At 43.9% G+C, this 21,326-nt stretch overlaps 1 protein-coding gene across 1 annotated transcript in view; it reads right to left on the reverse strand.

The window, feature by feature from the left end:
* LOC126210446 (arylalkylamine N-acetyltransferase 1-like) overlaps positions 1 to 21,326 on the reverse strand; it is a 66,415-nt gene that overhangs the window by 40,330 nt on the left and 4,759 nt on the right. Inside the window, exon 2 of the mRNA XM_049939678.1 lies at positions 12,605 to 12,803. Coding sequence (XP_049795635.1) covers positions 12,605 to 12,785 — 181 coding nt within the window. The 5' untranslated portion in view covers positions 12,786 to 12,803. The remainder of the gene's footprint in view (positions 1 to 12,604; positions 12,804 to 21,326) is intronic.

The raw sequence follows: 21,326 nt of genomic DNA on the forward strand, positions 1-21,326 counted from the left end.
CATTCCTGGACAGAAAAATGTAATTGCTGACGCTTTATCGCGCATTCCTATAGGTTTGGTTCACACAGAAGAAAGGGAACTCGGTGAAAATAATTTTAGCATCCTATACTTACAGAATGTAGCGTTCGAGAATTTTGTTACCACCTCTTTAGGGAGTATAGCGGACGAACAGGATAAGGACGCAGTATTGAAAGATATAAAGAAGAAGTGGGAGGACAAGGAGAATGTAGGAATACGCCAGTACTACTTAGTGCGCAACAGAATATTATTCAAGAAACGAGCCCCGGACGACTCCAGATGGGTGTTGGTGATTCCGGAGGAACTCGTAAACAAAATTATATGGTACATACACTTGAGTTATGGTCACTTCGGAGCACAGAAATGTTGTGAAAAACTGAAAGAGACATGCTATTTTAATAACATGCTACGGCGTATTCGTGGTGTACTTAGAGTGTGCGGACCTTGTCAGCGAGCAAAGGCGGCCACAGTGACTTATGCTGCATCATTGCACCCGATAATACCAAGCAAACTTTGTGATCTCGCGGCCGTGGATCTATTTGGGCCACTAATACGATCTAAAGCAGGTTTTGCATATGTTTTCGTAGCGGTAGAGCTAACCTCCAAGTTTGTGTGTCTGACTCCGTTGAAGCGAGCCACAGGAAGGGCAGTGGCAACTGCATTTGCAAAGCAGTTTCTGCATGAAGTTGGGAGCGTGAAAAGGGTTATCTCGGATAATGGACCACAATTTAGATCGCAATACTGGCAGCGGATGCTTCGAAGAAGAAGAATTAAACCTATATATATATCTCTCTTTCACCCCAGCTCGAACCCCAGTGAGCGTATTATGCGTGAATTAGGAAAATTATGTAGGTTATACTGCAGTCGTGATCACCGATCGTGGGACATACACCTAAAAGGGTTTCAGAATATAATTAATGAGTTGCCTAATACGTCAACAAAGCTTCCGCCAATCACTGTGCTAAAAAACAAGGAGCCCCCAAGCAAAATCAAAGAGGTGGTGCCTTGGCCACTAGAGCCGAGACTACGCCGGAACGCAATTGTTGACTTAGCTTTACGCAACATCAAGCGTGCAGCAGAAGCCAGAGTCAAGGCGTATAAGAAACACGTGAGAAAAACAGTGTTTCATGTAGGACAAAAAGTTCTTATCAGATCACACAAGCTGTCTAACAAACGGTCAGGTGTCTGCAAGAAATTTTTTAATCTCTTTAGCGGCCCGTATCGGATAAGGAGGATTCCCCATGAAAACGCCATAGAAGTGGAAACTCTTCGATCGAAGAAATCAAAAGGGCTACACCATGTGTCAAACGTAAAACCATACATTGAGTAGAAAGGACAGTGAGAAGTAGAGAGGACGGTGAGGAGAGAGAATTGATTAGTTTAAATTTATGGCGTAGGCATTTTGAATAATATGATGGTAAATATAGTGATAAAGATATTTTTATGTGATTGATTGAAGTGATGTTGTTAATTTGTTTTCTTTCCTTGTGCAATTAGGATTTAGTTTGATTCAAACGTAAAGATAAAAGGTTTCCTTGTGAACAAGTGAAATGCTTTTTTTTGTGTCAATTGAAAAGAGTTGCTCCTGAGAGAAGCAAGATCGTTGCTGAAATTGAAAGAACTCAGGGGAATATCCGATCTGTGGATATTATGGGTCTGGCAAACCCAGGTCCCCAGCTGTTAGTAGCCTTGTTTCCGATTTTCTGCTTTCAGTGCTACTATCTACCTATTACTATCCTATATCTGTCAGTATAAATGAGGATCTCTTACTATAGTATGCGTGCTGTATGAATATTTTAAGATAGGAGAACTCTGAGAAAGGAATGAGTAAATCTGGAATCGTGAAAACAGGATGCGATAATACGATTGTTTAACCATTGGCTTCCCAATATGTGATGATATGTTAATATTGATGATATATGTCTTTTTTGTTCTTTATAGCTGAGTACGTAGAGTGCTGTCTGTGGATTTCGTAAGTATATTGATTCCGTTCAAGGTGAAAGAAGAATTGTGGTTTGTGTAATTTACGTGGCTCTGAAATATTATTGTGGTAGTCAAATACGAGCAGTTTTTCAGCATATGGAGAATGGAACGGAAACATGGATCCTTTTTGTAGTCTTGATTGATGTTGAGCCAAAGCCCGAAAAATTATTCTGCGTTAATACTTGTCCTAGAAAAGCGACGTTTATGTGTTTTGCTGATGCTGTGAGCATTACAGCCTACTGTTTTCGCTGGTGCGGGATGCACTGCAGCGTATAGGATTTGTACTGAGGAAATTTCCGTCTTGAAGGTAGAGGATGATTAAATAATTTTGATTATGGGAACGAAGGAAAGCTTGGTTTAAGGTAATAAGGATGAAGCAAAACATTTGTCATTTAAACCACAGGAGGATTCGGGTCTTTTGTGTCTGTTGTAAGTTCAAATATGTAAAGATGAAACTGTTTTTACAGAATAGAGGTGACCACAATTTTGCCATTCATGGGAAATGAATCCAGAATAACCACCACAGGCGAAATAACTGATTTGAAAGCGAAAGGTAACGTAAAGAAGGAACGAAATCGAAGCAAAATGGGTAAGAAAATGTAATATAACCTGTATAATGCAAATAATTTAACCTTCTCAGAGCAATCTGTGTGATTAATTCTTGTAATAACGTAATTTTAGATGAAATTTTCTTACTGTGTTATGTGTGAATATATGAGTATGATAAATGTATAATTGCGAGTCTCTTTTCAGGTGTGCGAACTGGTATAAATGTTTTTGTGTGTAAATAACCATTGTTCTTTTTACTGTGTATGTTTAAGGAAGGTTTCTCCATTTATCATGTGACAAGACGTAGGCAGCGAGCGTCAAGAAGAGGACAAATTAGAACATTGCTGTAGTGGTGTATACACGGTGTTGGAAGTAGCATTGAAGTAGCTTGTTGGATTAATTAGTAGTGGATAGAAGTAGAATTTTGAGTAATGCATGTTTATGGGTAGTTAGTTTGTAGAATAGACAACAGGTGTGCATGTGTGTGTAAATAAAATGTGAACCCCATGCTCTCCTAACCTATACTTGCGCAAGGCATAACCCTATTCATTTTAATGAATTAATAAGTGGCATTTGATTTATTAAAACACAAGTGAACCACATTAGTGATGTGGATTTAAATATTGTATTGTCAGTTCATTTAATTTTTATTTTTACATTGTAAAGTCATTTCACTTTTATTTTTTATATTGTCAAGTCATTTAACTTTTAATTTTATATTGTCGATTCATATAACTTTGTTCTTAAAAATTGTGAAAGACAATACTAAGTGGTATTATGTATGACATTGTGTAATCACATAAGGATGATAAAAAATTTCGGTGAATGCAGTTGAGAACGTGAAAGCGAACCGGCAAAACTCTTAAGAGACAGCGGGAGCAGCCAGCTAGTTGTAAACTGGCGGGTTTCCCAGCGGGACACACTGTCAACCAGGCCACTTCGGGAGCGCGGCCGACAACAAAAGACCCTACGCCGCAAACACTTTCCCGTATACCTGCAGCTAATGGGCGGCCGCCCCGCGCGACCCTAGCTGAAGGGAATGACCTGAGATGGGCGAGCGGTCCACCACGCGGAAATCCATCTCCTGGCAACGCACCTCACGCACGCGACCGTGACGAGACGGCTGCGGTGTAACAACACAAAGGGCGTAGAGCCTTTTGACGGGTACTGTCCAAAGAAACTTGCAGACGTCAACGACGCCTATCGACATTTCCTGACGGATGCCTACTGTCAAGCGACAGTAATTCATGGTTAGATGTTCTCTGGTCGCTAAGGGTGACACGAAGAAGAGCCATTGAAGTGTCATCCTTGCCCAGGAATATCAACCTGGCATGTCAATCGAGGATACTGCACGAATTTGACAATACAAACATGGAACAAAATCGAGATGTTCGTGACACAAGAGAAACTTCATGAGAGGGCAGAGACGGCGGGATCGCACGCAACAGATGGACAAAAATCCCTACTGACAGCTGCGGCGACGAACCCCCTCCCCCACCCCTTATATTGTGCCACGGAACAGTGGAACTAGTGAGTGTATAAGTGAACAGTGATTATACGGTTCTTAGTTCAATGCATATACGTGTGTTTCTGTCACAGAAACTTTGACTCGTGTGTTTTGCAGGGACTCGATTTATTGGTGTTTATTAAACTCTGACTCTTGTATTTTGCAGGTGTTCTATATTTTTTTAAACTTTGACTATTGTATTTTGCAGGTGTTTTATTTATTGGTGTTTTGTTTTAGATGTTGACTATTGTACTGTTTTATTGATCAATGTTTGTTCTTGTGTTAGGTATTGGATCTGTGATATTTTGTTTCGAAAATTCATTGCTGTGGCACTGCTTCCTTTATGAGTCAGATAGCTATTCATTCTCATTGGACTGTGATCGATTAGCCTTTGCATGGGGCATATTTATTGTGAGGAACCCCTTAAGGGTAACAATCACACAATTATTGTAGTTTCAGTATAATGACACAGTGCTCATTGTTTGCTAACTAACTGAAATATTGTAGAGTGATTAAATTAGTGCCACATAGTTAGGTTAATTCTACAGATTATTAGTTTTGTAAGATATAGAATTTTTTTGCGATAACCGCTTTGTAAAACATGTTTTTTCTCTTATCAATTTTTTTTTGCTTTTGCGAATTGTGCATTGTAAAGTTCTGCTTTATAATACTGATGTTATTTCATGTTCTTTTTTTTAATTGCTGTGGCACCTTTGCTATTTTCAAAAATTTTGCCTGTTAATAAACAGTCATAAATTTGCCTGTGATCAGTTGGCTCTTGCAATGAGCAAATACTGGTGAACTCCATAAGGGTAACAACTAGAAATTGTTTTCATATTAATGACACAGGAACCATTGTTTTTACTTGCTGACCGATTTAGGTCTACATGATCTTTTAAATAGGTGTCACAGATTGTGTGTTTTTATTTTTCTCTCTTTGAAATTGGTAGATTGTAAAGATGTTTGAAATTATTGTGTTTTAGCAAGTAGCTGGTGACCTTTTGTCTTTTTCTTTACACTTTTGGTTTAAGTAGGGTGTGAGAAGCCTGCTTGGGAATGTCCTAGCATGGCCAGAAAATTCCCTGCACAGTCTTTTCCCGGAGCGTTGGGGTTATGAAAGGTCTCTGTTGGATTCCTTTGATGTTTAATTTCTCAAATTTGTTGTCTTTTAAGGAATAAATTCCTCTTCTAAATTTACTGTGGCGTTTCTGACTATCTGGGAGGAGACTGAGTAGTGGAACGTGTTACTTTTACACGTAAACAAGAACGATCTCTCACACTACTACACTTTAAAGCACAGTTTATATGTAATTCTTATATGTAACTCATGTCACACAGTCTCATACGGAACCTACATCCGCTTTCTTTTATATACTGTGTATGATAAGATACTGTCATCCCCCTTCCCTTCTGTGTGAGAGGATGAATGATCAAATGTGTTTGTAGCTGCATGCTTGAGGGTAGCAGACAAGGCTGTCTGCTAGAGAACAGTAGGACCAACGTTGAAACAGGTAGCTACGGTTCCTAAAAGCAGAGAGGTTTCCATTCTTAGTATGGTCCGGTCCGTCCCCTGTCATGTTGGTATAGGAAGCTGCCCCTCTGGCGCCTTCCGTTGGTCTTTGTGAGCGACTCTCGGGAGCACGCTAGGTAGTTCAGTGGGAGTCTGGCAGCTGGAGAGTAAGCAGTTGGAGAGTTGCAGCCGAGCAGTAGGCAGTTGGAGTCCAGTAGTAGCGCAGGGCAGTCCAGCAGTAGCAGTCTGGCGGTAGCGAGCGTCTGAAGTGGTAAGATCTCCGGCTAAGCGCGTGTCTGTTAAGTCCATAGGACAATGGATTTGTTAAGTTCAGCTTAACTGAGAATTTAATCATTTTATTTCGGGTTAGCTTTAAAATAGCTAAGGTTATCTTTAATTGCAGCGGAGTGTGATTCTCGTGTCCAGTTCAGATTATTTGGCGGTAGTTGCTTTGTTATTACTTTGTGAGTAAAGTGGAACCACGTGTTGGTCAGTAACTCTAAGTAAGATCAATCTTAAAGGCAAATGCTTGTGTGATTATAACGTATCGTCTTGAAAAGATTTTGAATATACCAACTTTTCTTTATGTTCAACCCACGTGGCGTGTACTTTATGAGACCAGTACCACGTGCTTATATAACTGTTTGACCCATCAGGTTAATAGTAAGACGTTAGTAACCAGTTCGAGGTTTTTGTTTTGTAATTTGCTTTTTGATCTAATTTATTTTTATTATCTAAATTATTGCGGAGTTATACGCTTTCTGTAAACCAAGTTGACCACGTGAAGGGTAATTACAAGACGGACAGGATTGTGCTACGAAAGTAATTTCTTTAACTGAAAATTTGAATCTATTGGTTGTGGTTAACTTTCTGTTGCATGTGTTTCAATGTTCTTTGTGTGTTGTTTTATGAATGCAGTGTTGTACCCAGTCTCCCAATCTTGGCTCCATATTTTATGTGTTCCGTAATATTCCAATCTCACAGTCTCACAATCGTAAATAAGGCACCAGCTCAGTTATAACTCACGTATAATATGCTGAAATTTCAATGAACAATCTTTAAAATAAATTTGCAAATATAAACTGATTTCTTTCTTTTTATTTAAATTCTCCTTTTATATAGATATATTACCGGTTGTTGTATGACTGTAAAAGATTATAATCAATGTTAGTCTGATTGGTAAGGTGGTAAACCTAGACTAGTTACCTGCTGAAACAGTGGCCAAGTAAACGCTCGGTTAACCTCCCAAGACAGCTCACAGTTTTAAACCGCTATCATGGTCTAATTAGCACCCGATTTCAGCATACCAAATTCAAGTCACAATCTTACGTTATTCAGTAAAGCAAATTAGAGTTACAATCTTACATTGTCTGTTTATAATCTATCATAGCCAATGATTTAAAAATTCTTGATTTCACTGCATTTTATGTATTTTTTAATGTTGGAAAATTAATTGTGAGCCTACAGCCCTGGAACATTATTCTTAAAATTACCTTTCAAGCTTAAACATTGCGGCCTTCTGCCTTTGGAAGGTTATGCTAATTTGTTTTAAAATCATAAAAATTTTACTGTGGGCCATCAGCCGTTTATATTGCTTCTTGTTTGTTTTTCTATCCACTTTTGCCTTGAGGCTGTCAACCTAGCTGTAATAAAAATATATTTTTATTATTTTATTTGCTATTTTAACTTCATTATATCTCGTTGATTTTTAAAATTTCTTGTTTGGAAGCCTTAATTCGTGAAAGAAGTGTTTTTTTGAAAGTCATTCTAAAGGTTCGGCTACGTGCCGTTTTGGTTTAAAGGTGTTATTAAATGACAATAACACGAGACTGCTACGGTCGCAGGTTCGAATCCTGCCTCGGGCATGGATATGTGTGCGATGTCCTTAGGTTAGTTAGGTTTAAGTAGTTCTAAGTTCTAGGGGACTGATGACCTCAGAAGTTGTGTCCCATAGTGCTCAGAGCCATTTGAACCATTTTTGAAATTACAATAAATTACAATTTTGAGTGAACCTGACCGACACCTTATTTGGCCATTACCACAATCCTAGTCACCTGTTCTGCCCAGCGGGTTTAGCGGGTGTCTCAATCAGTTCCCTCCGGCACTACTTTAGACATCAGTCAAGACCATGCCACGTCGTGTTGTGGCACTTTTGAGTGCTCACGGGGGCCCTACACGATATTAGGCAGGTATACCAGTTTCCTTCGCTCTTCAGTGTATATGAAGCAGGATTCACAATGAAATCAGCGTTGATCACTCCGTAACACGGAGGGTCAATGTTTTGACACCCTGTAATTGTCTCCCATTGCTACTCGAATTTTATGGCTCAAATGGCTCTGAGGTTATCAGTCCCCTAGAACTTAGAACTACTTAAACCTAACTAACCTAAGGACATCACACACATCCATGCCCGAGGCAGGATTCGAACCTGCGACCGTAGTGGTCGCGCGGTTCCAGACTGTAGCGCCTAGAACCGCTCGGCCGGCCGGCCTCGAATTTGAAACTTGGCTCAAAGGTGCCCGGTGGTGTACGAGCGCGGCACCCTGCGACGTCATCCGCGTATTCGGCGGCACTCAAAACAGTGAGGTGGGTTAATGATGTCACATTGGCACCAAATTTCTTAAAACGTTCTACCCAACTCCATCGTGGACGTGTCAGAGGATGCGAAGGTCGTTAACCCTCTACCCTTACCCACTTTCACCCATCATTTTGTCACTTCTGTGACTGTGATCAGAACCTCAGCGCCCAGCGTTGAAATCAGGCGGTTTTCTTATGGTTAGCCCAGGAAAACGTTTCAGACACACCGCAGCTCAGAACCTACACGGAAAAGTCTCAGGGGGCGGCAAAAGGAGTGTCAAAGAAACCACCCCTTCACTAGCGGCGATCATTTTCAGATATTTTGCAGTACGATGTGCAACAGGACTACGTCCTCGTCATCTTACATCTACATCTACATGGATACTCTCTATTATTTCAATATCTTACAGCACGCGGAAGAAACGAACACCTATATCTTTCCCGTGCGAGCTCTGATTTCCCTTATTTTATTATGACGATCGTTTCTCCCTGTGTATCTCGGCGTCAGCAAAATGTTTTCGCATTCGGAGGAGAAAGTTGGTGCTTGAAATTTCGTGGGAAGATTCCGCCGCAACGGAAAACGCCCTTGTTTTAATGGCGTCCACCCCGAATCCTGCATCACGTCAGTAACACTCTCCCTCCATTTCGCGATAATACAAAACCTGCTGCCCTTCCTTGAACTTTCTCGATGTACTGCGTCAGTCCTATCTGGCAAGGATCCTACACCGCGCAGCAGTATTCTAAAAGAGCACGGACAAGCATAGTGTAGGCAGTCTCCTTAGTAGATCTGTTACATTTTCTAAGTGTCCTCCGAACGAAACGCATTCTTTGGTCAACCTCCCCCACCACATTTTCTACGTGTTCCTTCCAATTTAACTTATTCGCAATTGTAATTCCTAGATATTTAGTTGAATTTGCGGCCTCTAGAGTTCACTGATTATCGTGTAACCGAAGTTTAGCGGATTCCTTTCGGCATTCATGTGGGTGACCTAACACTTTTCATTGTTTATGATCAGTTGGCAACTTCTGCACCATACAGGTATCTTTCCTTAATCATTTTGCAATTTGTTTTGATCTTCTGATGCCTTTTATAGTCGATAAACGACAGCATCATCTGACAGCTGCTCACATTGTCTCCCAAAATCGTTGTTATATAGATAAGGAACTGCAGGGCCTATAACACTAATTTGGGGAACGCCAGAAGTCACTTCTGTTTTACTCGATGATTTTCCGTCTGTTACTACGAACGGTGACCTCCCTGACACGAAATCACGAATCCAGTCACATAACTGAGACGTTATTCGATAAGCCTGATATTTCACTACAAGCCGCTTGTGTAGTACAGTGTCAAAGGCCTTCTGGAAATATGGAAATACGGAATCAACTTGCAAATAGCAATCAACACTTCATGTGAATAAAGAGCTAGTTGGGTTTCACAAGAGCGATGTTTTCTAGTTCCATGTTGACTGTGTGTCAATAGACCGTTCCATCCGAGGTAGTTGATAATGTTCGAACACAATATATGTTCCAGAACCCTGCTGCATAATGGCGTTAATGAGATGGGCCTGTAATTTAGTGGATCACTCCTGCTACCTTTCCTGAATATTGGTGTGACTTGTGCAACTTTGCACTCTTTGAGTACGGATCTTTCGTCGAGCGAAAGGTTGTATATGATTTAAGTATGGAACTATTGCATCAGCATACTCTGAAAGGAAACTAACTAGTATTAAGTCTGGACCGGAAGACTTGCTTTCATTAAGTGATTTAAGTTGCTTCACTACTCCGAGGATATCTACTTCTACGTTACTCATCTTGGCAGCTGTTCTTGATTTGAATTCTGGAATTTTTATGTCGTCTCCTTTGGTCAAGTAAGTTCGGAAGGCTGTGTTTAGAGACTGCTGACTCAACCCTTCTCTAAGGAACTGTAGGCCTGCAACCCTATTGAACGTGATATGTTCCCTTTGGAGTGCAGGGCGCCTACAATTTTTGCTCTAGTACACAGAATGGAAACCATTAGGAACTGTTCAAAACCATTCGACGAAATTTTCACGTGGTCCAAAGCAGCCTTTTTGTTCTGGGTCCCTCCTGTGGCGTGATCATGGGGGGACAACTCGAGCCGGCCGGTGTGGCCGAGCGGTTCTAGGCGCTTCAGTCTGGAACCGCGCAACCGCTACGGTCGCAGGTTAGAATCCTGCCTCGGACATGGATGTGTGTGCTGTCCTTAGGTTAGTTAGGTTTAGGTAGTTCTAAGTTCTAGGGGACTGATGACCTCAGATCTTAAGTCCCATAGTGCTCAGAGCCATTTGAGCCATTTTTTGGGACAACCCGATATTCACACGTGTGTGTATATAACCGTCAGAGGCTCCCTCTGAGACGCTGAGACGCTCCTCCCCCCCCCCCCCCCCTGTTGCCCCCAGTTCAGCTACACCTATTATGCCACCCACGCACATTTGTTCAGCACCTCAAATATATACGAGTCCCTATAGAGAGACTTCGATTCCAGTCACTCAGCTGCTTAGCGCTCCATGCTGCTGTAAGTATCCTCTCGTTGTCGCCATAAACCCAAAGCAGTGGATCTGTGTGACTTGAGCAGCGAACTGTACCATCAGATCAGTGAGTTTGAAAGAGGGCGCGTTGTTGTCATGACAGAATGTGATGCATCCATCAGGGAAACTGCTGCTCGACTGGGGCGAAGTGTTTCGGCAGTGCAGAGAATGTATGCAGAATGGTTCACGGAAGGCCGTAGAACACGACGAGATGAATCAGGTGGCGCCATCCACACCACCCAAACCCTCCCACCCTCCTCCCTCCCCGAGAAGATCGATACCTCATCCAAATGTCACTGCAGGACAGATCTGCGTCCTTCTCATCTCTGGCCCAACAGTGGAACAGGTCGTACACTATCAGGGGTTACAGTCCGTTGCCGTTTATTATGGCTCGGGTTACCTGTGCGTTGTCCACTACTCTGCCTACCTTTGACGAATATGCAGAAACGTGCTAGATGGCACTGAGAGCCACAGGCTTAATTTGCCGGTAGGTGGTGTTGCGCCGCAATATCGATGTCGCTGGCCGACATGGTTCAAATACTAATCATTTCTGCAGAACACACTAATGTACAGTCGTGGAGAAAACGAGCGAGACCCCTCGCCTTTTCGTTATGCTGATCCGCACAGCTTTAAAGTCTGCTACATAGTATAACAGGCAAGGGACGAAGTGCTACCAACATACTATGCACAGGCGTGAAACTGACAAACTATCCGAACTTTGTCAGACTGTTTTCAATCATATGTAATACTATACGAGGGTTGGAACTTAAATAGTGGCAACTATTTATTCACAACCGATACAAAAGAGTTACATATTTGCACCTGTTACTGTCCTTAAAAGTAGTCACCAGCGTTGTGTAGAAACCGTTGCCCTTACTCGGTAATAACATTATTTTGTTATTTCCATAAATATCCCGAATGATTGTCACATAAGCGGTGAGATAAAGGTAGAAAATTCATATTTTACAGTCCAGAAAGCTCTATGCAACAGAAACTACAGAGCATTTTGCCATTTTCATTGCGAAATTGCCGGCTTATTCATGTCTGAGGTAATAATAGAGGGCTGTTTGCCTGGTTTGTCTGCTAGCGTAGTGAAAGTTGTTTGCTACTGCAAGGAATGTCTGGTTTGTTTTCGGTTCTAATCTCGACGGAGGCAGATAGACTATCAGAAAAGCAATTTTAAGAAATTCTCGCTCCCCCAATACGTTTTATTGCTACATTTATTCTGTATTGGCACCCTGTGGATGTCAATATGAAACTCTTGTAGAATTTCATACTTGTTACTGCCTTCCTTTTTCCGCTTCTGTTAATCATTGAATTGATTTACGTGTGGCACTGAATGATTTTCAACTGAACTTCGTTATTAATCTCTTCACGCGTTGCTAAATTTGCACACTTTCATGGTAGGTGAGCAACGGTAATCCACTATGACTGGTCTGAAACTTGACACAAACCGTTTCGCGGCCGAATGCGCATAATATTTTGCTAATTCGTAACGATCTGGGATACTTTGTCTTACTAGAACAGTTGTGTTATCTCGATAAGCTGAAATTCATTTTTATTAGTACAGTTGATACTAATTAGCGTTTCTTCTTTAATTTATATCTTATATTTACGTGTTGTCTTTAATACACTAATCAGCAGTAATATAGTCTTACACATGATTGAAAACGGTCTGACAAAGTTCTGATAGTTTGTCAATTTCACGCTTGTGCATGTTGGCAGCACTTCGTCGCCTTGCCTGTTATGCTGTTTAGCAGACTTTAAAGCTGTGCGGATCAGCATAACGAAAAGGCGAGGGGTCTCGCTCGTCTTGTCCACGACTGTACGTGTCCTGCGAACATAACTTCCTATCTACGGTCGGTATTTGTACAGTGAGAGGAGAAGTTATACAAGTAGCGGTGGTAGCTGTACCGCGGGGCAGGGCGTCCAGCAGGAACTCCTCCTGCTCCGGGCAGGACTGCCGCCCGCCGGCCAGCAGGCCCACGGCTGCGTTGAGGTGCTCGTCCCTCAGGAAGAACCGACGCAGGAAGTCCACCAGCTGGGGCCCGTCCCTCTCTGTCAGCGGCCGGATGGCGTAGCGCAGCGACGACATGGCTGGCCTGGTTACGTTCTGTGCAGAGGTCGTTTCGTTACTTACACTATAAGAGAGAGAGAGAGAGAGAGAAACAAGGAGAGAGGAGACAGACAGACGGTGAGAGAGAGGCAGGGAGAGAGACAGAGCAGGCAGACAGAGAGAGGCAGGGGGACAGACAGACAGAGCAGACAGAGAGAGAGAGACTCTAGGAGGATACAAATGACTTGCACAGGATTTGTGATTGGTCTAAAGAATTGCAGCTAACTCTAAATATACAGGGTGTTACAAAAAGGTACGGCCAAACTTTCAGGAAACATTCCTCACACACAAATGAAGAAAAGATGTTATGTGGACATGTGTCCGGAAACGCTTAATTTCCATGTTAGAGCTCATTTTAGTTTCCTCAGTATGTACTATACTTCCTCGATTCACCGCCAGTTGGCCCAATTAAAGGAAGGTAATGCTGACTTCAGTGCTTGTGTTGACATGCGACTCATTGCTCTACAGTGCTAGCATCGAGCACATCAGTACGTAGCATCAACAGGTTAGTGTTCATCACGAACGTGGTTTTGCAGTCAGTGCAATGTTTACAAATGCGGAGTTGGCAGATGCCCATTTCATATATGGATTAGCACGGGACAATAGCCGTGGCGCGGTACGTTTGTATCGGGACAGATTTCCGAAACGAAGGTGTCCCGACAGGAAGACGTTCGAAGCAATTGATCGGCGTCTTAGGGAGCACGGAACATTCCAGCCTATGACTCGCGACTGGGGAAGACCTAGAACGACGAGGACACCTGCAATGGACGAGGCAATCCTTCGTGCAGTTGACGATAACCCTAATGTCAGCGTCAGAGAAGTTGCTGCTGTACAAGGTAACGTTGACCACGTCACTGTATGGAGAGTGCTACGGGAGAACCAGTTGTTTCCGTACCGTGTACAGCGTGTGCAGGCACTATCAGCAGCTGATTGACCTCCACGGGTACACTTCTGTGAATGGTTCATCCAACAATGTGTCAATCCTCATTTCAGTGCAAATGTTCTCTTTACGGATGAGGCTTCATTCCAACGTGATCAAATTGTAAATTTTCACAATCAACACGTGTGGGCTGACGAGAATCCGCACGCAATTGTGCAATCACGTCATCAATAGAGATTTTCTGTGAACGTTTGGGCAGGCATTGTTGGTGATGTCTTGATTGGGCCCCATGTTCTTCCACCTACGCTCAATGGAGTACGTTATCATGGTTATATTTCGGGATACTCTACCTGTGCTGCTAGAACATGTCCCTTTACAAGTACGGCACAACATGTGGTTCATGCACGATGGAGCTCCTGCACATTTCAGTCAAAGTGTTCGTACTCTTCTCAGCAACAGATTCGGTGACCGATGGATTGGTAGAGGCGGACCAATTCCATGGCCTCCACGCTCTCCTGACCTCAACCCTCTTGACTTTCATTTATAGGGGAATTTGAAAGCTCTTGTCTACGCAACCCCGGTACCAAATGTAGAGACTCTTCGTGCTCGTATTGTGGACGGCTGTGATACAATACGCCATTCTCCAGGGCTGCATCAGCGCATCAGGGATTCCATGCGACGGAGGGTGGATGCATGTATCCTCGCTAACGGAGGACATTTTGAACATTTCCTGTAACAAAGAGTTTGAAGTCACGCTGGTACGTTCTGTTGATGTGTGTTTCCATTCCATGATTAATGTTATTTGAAGAGAAGTAATAAAATGAGCTCTAACATGGAAAGTAAGTATTTCCGGACACATGTCCACATAACATATTTTCTTTCTTTGTGTGTGAAGAATGTTTCGTGAAAGTTTGGCCGTACCTTTTTGTAACACCCTGTAGATAAATGTAAATTAATGCAGATGGATAGGAAAAAGAATCCTGTAATGTTTGAATACTCCATTAGTACGTCGATTAAATATTTGGGCGTAAAACTACAGAGCGATATGAAGTAGGACAAGCATGTAATGGCAGTTGTGGGGAAGGCGGATAGTCGTCTTCGGTTCATTGGTAGAATTTTGGGAAGATGTGGTTCATCTGCAAAGGAGACTGCTTATAAAACACAAATACGACCTATTCTTGAATACTGCTCGAGCGTTTGGGATCCCTCTCAGGTCGGATTGAGGGAGGACATAGAAGCAATTCAGAGGCGGGCTGCTAGATTTGTTACTGCTAGGTTTGATCATCAGGCGAGTGTTACGGAAATGCTTGAGGAACTCGGGTGGGAGTGTCTGGAGGAAAGGAGGCGTTCTTTTCGTGAATCGCTACTGAGGAAATTTAGAGAACCAGCATTTGAGGCTGACTGCAGTACAATTTTACCGCCGCCAACTTACATTTCTCGGAAAGACCACAAAGATAAGAGAGATTAGGGCTCGTAGAGAGGCATATAGGCAGCCATTTTTCCCTCGTTGTGTTTGGGAGTGGAACAGGGAGAGAAGACGCTAGTTGTGGTGCGAGGTACCCTCCGCCACGCACCGTATGGTGGATTGCGGAGTATGACTGTAGATGTAGATGTAGAAAGAAAGAGAGACAGAGAGAGAGAGCGAGAGAGAGAGAGAGAGAGAGACAGACAGACAGACAGACAGACAAGGGGAGAGAGGGAGAGGGAGAGGGAGAGAGGGAGGGAGAGAGAGACAGACAGAACAGGCAGACAGAGAGAGAGAGAAAGGTAGGAGAGAGAGACAGAGACAGAGAGAGAGAGAGAGAGAGTACCAAAATTTCAGAAATACATTCATCTAGGTAACACAAGTAAATTATTAACGTTGGAAGATCAGAGATTAATGTAATTGCGAGATAAGCCATTGCAAATGTGACATGCTGGTACACTAATAGCCGGTGTAGCGCCCAGAATGTTGAATACAAACATGCAAACGTGCATGCATTGTGTTGTACAGGTGCTGAATGTCAGCGTGGGGGATACAGTTCCATGCTTGTTGCGCTCGGTCAGTACAGGAAGTGTTAATGCTGCTTGTGGATGATGCTGCAGTTGTCATTCAATGTTGCCCCATATGTGCTCGACTGGAGACAGATCTAGTGATTGAGCAGGCCAAGGCAACTTCTCGACACACTGTAGAGCATCGTGGGTTACAACAGTAGTAAGTGGCAATCAGTATACTGTTTGAGTACACCCCCTGGAATGCTGTTCATGAATGGCAGCAAAAAACGTAGAACCACCAGACAGGTATATAAATTTGCAGGCAGGCTGCGTGCAGTAAGTGGGAGAGTGCTGCTGCTCTCATACGTGATCGCACCCCACACCATAACACCACGTGTAGGTCCCGTGCATCCAGCATGCAGACACGTTGGGTGCAGACCCTCAACACGTCTCCTCCTAATCGTCACACGGCCATCACTGGCACCGAGGCACAACCAGCTTTCATCAGAAAACACAACTCACCTCCAGCCTGCCCTCCAACGAGATCCCGATTGTTGTTGTTGTTGTTCAGTCCTGAGACTGGTTTGATGCAGCTCTCCACGTCAATTTATCCCGTGCGAGCTCCTTCATCTCCCAGTACCTACTGCAACCTACATCCTTCTGAATCTGCTTAGTGTATTCATCTCTTGGTCTCCCTCTACGATTTTTACCCTCCACGCTGCCCTCCAATGCTAAATTTGTGATCCCTTGATGCCTCAGCACATGTCCTACCAACCGATCCCTTCTTGTAGTCAAGTTGTGCCACAAACGTCTCTTCTCCCCAATCCTATTCAATACCTCCTCATTAGTTACGTCATCTACCCACCTAATCTTCAACATTTTTCTGTAGCACCACATTTCGAAAGCTTCTATGCTCTTCTTGTCCAAACTATTTATTGTCAATGTTTCACTTCCTTACATGACTACACTCCATACAACTACTTTCAGAAACGACTTCCTGACACTTAAATCTATACTCGATGGTAACAAATTTCTCTTCTTCAGAAACGCTTTCCTTGCCATTGCCAGTCTACATTTTATATCCTCTCTACTTCGACCATCATCAATTATATTGCTCCCCAAATAGCAAAACTCCTTTACTACTTTACGTGTCTCATTTCCTAATCTTAATTCCCTCAGAATCACCCGACTTAATTCGACTACATTCCATTATCCTGGTTTTGTTGATGTTCATGTTATATCCTCCTTTCAAGACACTGTCCATTCCGTTCAACTGCTCTTCCAAATCCTTTCCTGTCTCTGACAGAATTACAATGTCATCGGCAAACCTGAAAGTTTTTATTTCTCCTCCATGGATTTTAATACCTGCTCCGAATTTTCCTTTTGTTTCCTTTACAGCTTGCTCAATATACAGATTGAATAACATCGTGGAGAGGCTACAACCCTGTCTCACTCCCTTCGCAACCACTGCTTCCCTTTCATGCCCCTCGACTCTTATAACTGCCATCTGGTTTCTGTACAAATTGTAAATAGCCTTTCCCTCCCTGTATTTTACCCCTGCCACCTTCAGAATTTGAAAGACAGTATTCCAGTCAACATTGTCAAAAGCTTTCTCTAAGTCTACAAATGCTAGAAACGTTGGTTTGCCTTTTCTTAATCTTCCTTCTAAGATAAGTGGTAAGGTCAGTATTGCCTCACGTGTTCCAACATTTCTACGGAATCCAAACTGATCTTCCCCGAGGTCGCCTTCTACCAGTTTTTCCATTCGTCTGTAAATAATTCGCGTTAGTATTTTGCAGGTGTGACTTATTAAACTGATAGTTCGGTAATTTTCACATCTGTCAACACCTGCTTTCTTTGGGATTGGATTTATTATATTCTTCTCGATTAACACCACTGAAATCGAAAATCGCCGTGGTTTTGGGCGAGTCGAATGCACGGTTCAGGGAGTCTGGCTCGAAACTGTCGTTGACGTAACCGCTTTGTAACAGTTGGTTGTGTCACTGTGCTGCTAAAATTGCTGCTGGATATGCAGCACGGTGTGCCAGAGCCATACGCCGTACACTACAGTCCTCCCTCGCAGCAGTGTCACGTGGCCATCCAGAGCCCGGTCTTTAGCGACCTTACATTCCCGTGACCATCGCTGCCAGCAGTTATGTACGGTGGCTACATTCCTGCCAAGTTTCTCTGCAGCATCACAGGAGGAAAATTCAGCTTCTCGCAGCCTTATTACACGATCTCGTACAAACTCAGTGAGATGTTTATAATGGCGTCTTTGTTGCCGTAAAGGCATTCTTGACTACCATCAACCCAACACTTCCAATTTCAAAGGTAGCTAACGATCACGTACGTTACAGCGTTTATTTGAGGGAAACCTGATTTGCATCCTCCCACTGGTGCTGTTAGCGCCTCTCTTATGCGGTTGGGTCCTCTAACAACCCTACCACAACAAAGGTCAAAAATTAATTATGATTGTAGTGTTGCTCACGCTGCTAAATATTGCATTTTCTGGCAACAACAAAGTTATACACTCCTGGAAATTGAAATAAGAACACCGTGAATTCATTGTCCCAGGAAGGGGAAACTTTATTGACACATTCCTGGGGTCAGATACATCACATGATCACACTGACAGAACCACAGGCACATAGACACAGGCAACAGAGCATGCACAATGTCGGCACTAGTACAGTGTATATCCACCTTTCGCAGCAATGCAGGGTGCTATTCTCCCATGGAGACGATCGTAGAGATGCTGGATGTAGTCCTGTGGAACGGCGTGCCATGCCATTTCCACCTGGCGCCTCAGTTGGACCAGCGTTCGTGCTGGACGTGCAGACCGCGTGAGACGACGCTTCATCCAGTCCCAAACATGCTCAATGGGGGACAGATCCGGAGATCTTGCTGGCCAGGGTAGTTGACTTACAACTTCTAGAGCACGTTGGGTGGCACGGGATACATGCGGACGTGCATTGTCCTGTTGGAACAGCAAGTTCCCTTGCCGGTCTAGGAATGGTAGAACGATGGGTTCGATGACGGTTTGGATGTACCGTGCACTATTCAGTGTCCCCTCGACGATCACCAGTGGTGTACGGCCAGTGTAGGAGATCGCTCCCCACACCATGATGCCGGGTGTTGGCCCTGTGTGCCTCGGTCGTATGCAGTCCTGATTGTGGCGCTCACCTGCACGGCGCCAAACACGCATACGACCATCATTGGCACCAAGGCAGAAGCGACTCTCATCGCTGAAGACGACACGTCTCCATTCGTCCCTCCATTCACGCCTGTCGCGACACCACTGGAGGCGGGCTGCACGATGTTGGGGCGTGAGCGGAAGACGGCCTAACGGTGTGCGGGACCGTAGCCCAGCTTCATGGAGACGGTTGCGAATGGTCCTCGCCGATACCCCACGAGCAACAGTGTCCCTAATTTGCTGGGAAGTGGCGGTGCGGTCCCCTACGGCACTGCGTAGGATCCTACGGTCTTGGCGTGCATCCGTGCGTCGCTGCGGTCCGGTCCCAGGTCGACGGGCACGTGCACCTTCCGCCGACCACTGGCGACAACATCGATGTACTGTGGAGACCTCACGCCCCACGTGTTGAGCAATTCGGCGGTACGTCCACCCGGCCTCCCGCATGCCCACTATACGCCCTCGCTCAAAGTCCGTCAACTGCACATACGGTTCACGTCCACGCTGTCGCGGCATGCTACCAGTGTTAAAGACTGCGATGGAGCTCCGTATGCCACGGCAAACTGGCTGACACTGACGGCGGCGGTGCACAAATGCTGCGCAGCTAGCGCCATTCGACGGCAAACACCGCGGTTCCTGGTGTGTCCGCTGTGCCGTGCGTGTGATCATTGCTTGTACAGCCCTCTCGCAGTGTCCGGAGCAAGTATGGTGGGTCTGACACACCGCTGTCAATGTGTTCTTTCTTCCATTTCCAGGAGTGTATTTTACAGAAACACAGTAGAATATTGCTGGTATCGAGAGGTTGAGGTGAGGTGCCGTAATGGTTACGTAATTCAAGTACCCTTACAGTCCGCAACTTGTGGTCTCGCGGTAGCGTTTTCGCTTCCCGAGCATGGGGTCCTGGGTTCGATTCCCAGCGGGGTCAGGGATTTTCACCTCACTAGGTGTTGTTATGTCGTCTTCATCATCATCATTCATCCCCATTACGGTCGGAGGCAGCGGCATATACCACCTCCATTAGGACCTTGCCTAGTATGGCGGTGTGTGTGTCCCGCATCGCTCCCCTAAACTCTGTCAAGAAGCGTGGGACTTCATTTCCATTACGCGACTGGCGCTAAATTTGAACAGACATAATCTTTCAGGTGTGGTAACATGCTTACCAACTTTCGTTTATGTCGCACATTTCCTTCTTGATGTTGCGACTTTTTTCCGCAAGTGTCGATGTGGAAGGGCTCCACTTAATATTTACAAAATCATGAGCGTAGGCTTGTTTGGAAGCCTTCCAGTCTTCGCCATTTCCCCTAAAGAACGTTTTGACGGTCCACCCGCAACCCCTATCACTACTGCTCTCCACACACTTGCCCTGCCACGCGCGTATCTGGCGACCACGTTATTCTGTGCACACTCCACCTTGTAAGAGCAGCGAGTTTTCTGTTGGGAGGCGGCTGAGTGGCGGATGGCCACATATGAGCTCGTCAGTTCCTCAGCCGAATTTACTTGTTGGTTTGGTGCGTTTCCATGGAGGAGGCTACATCTAATTCTTCTTCGCTGAGTTCTACTTGTTGTGAGACCATTGCGAACTCTCATCTGCTGTATTACATCTTAGAGCAGGACGAAATCAGTGAACTTATTTTGGTATAATTGAATGTTTATAGTGCTCGTAGACGTTCGACCGTCTCAGCGTTTAACTGTTCCTTTTATTTAAAATTTCCAAAGGGAGTGGTGGTGGCAGCTTGCGTGTGCCATAGGGGTTCCTAGTAAATGTGCGCTGTCTGGGTGGTACCTTACATTAGGCTGGTTTGCTGCCTAATCTTCTGAACTGGTACTGTTTTGTAAATACATTTGCGTTCTTAAATGATTAAAGGAAAAGGGGTCAGGAAAGGTGCCTTAAATTATGGGTGTACTCTTAAGGCGCTGTTGTATACATGTTAACGCCGTCGTTTTCCTCTCTAAGAGCTCTAAAACCTTATTGTATTATATTGTATTCTAACTACTCAGAATGAGTGGGGACTGCTTCTCGCTCCTAATGCGAATGTAAATACCAGCTCATGAACTAGTATTCAGGCTGAACCCTTTGTGTTCTTCACTGGTAAACCCCGGACTGTAATTCAAACTATTTTGCTTTAGTCGTATTTTTAAAATATTTTCTGCTAAGTGGTCTAATCTGATTTTGGGCCCATTTAAATAATACCTTCGTACCGTTACTTACTGGCTCCTTTCTCGTATTTTGGCTTTCGGGGTGTTACAGTGCAGTAATTTTATTACCTTAATAACAGTGTTCCGGTTAGCGGTGTGTGCTTAATGTAAATTTATGGTATTGAAGTAATTTTTTTAAATTTTGCTGCTGAATGTGGTCTCAGTAGTTTACCACTTCCGGATCCCGTTTCAGATTGAAGTGTTCATTTTTAGCATGCATTGTTTGATAGTGGAATTGTAGAGATATAATGTGAAAAGGTTCGATGAACCGTCTGCCAAG

The sequence above is a fragment of the Schistocerca nitens genome, chromosome 10 (genome assembly GCF_023898315.1).
Source record: "Schistocerca nitens isolate TAMUIC-IGC-003100 chromosome 10, iqSchNite1.1, whole genome shotgun sequence".
Lineage (NCBI taxonomy): Eukaryota > Metazoa > Arthropoda > Insecta > Orthoptera > Acrididae > Schistocerca > Schistocerca nitens.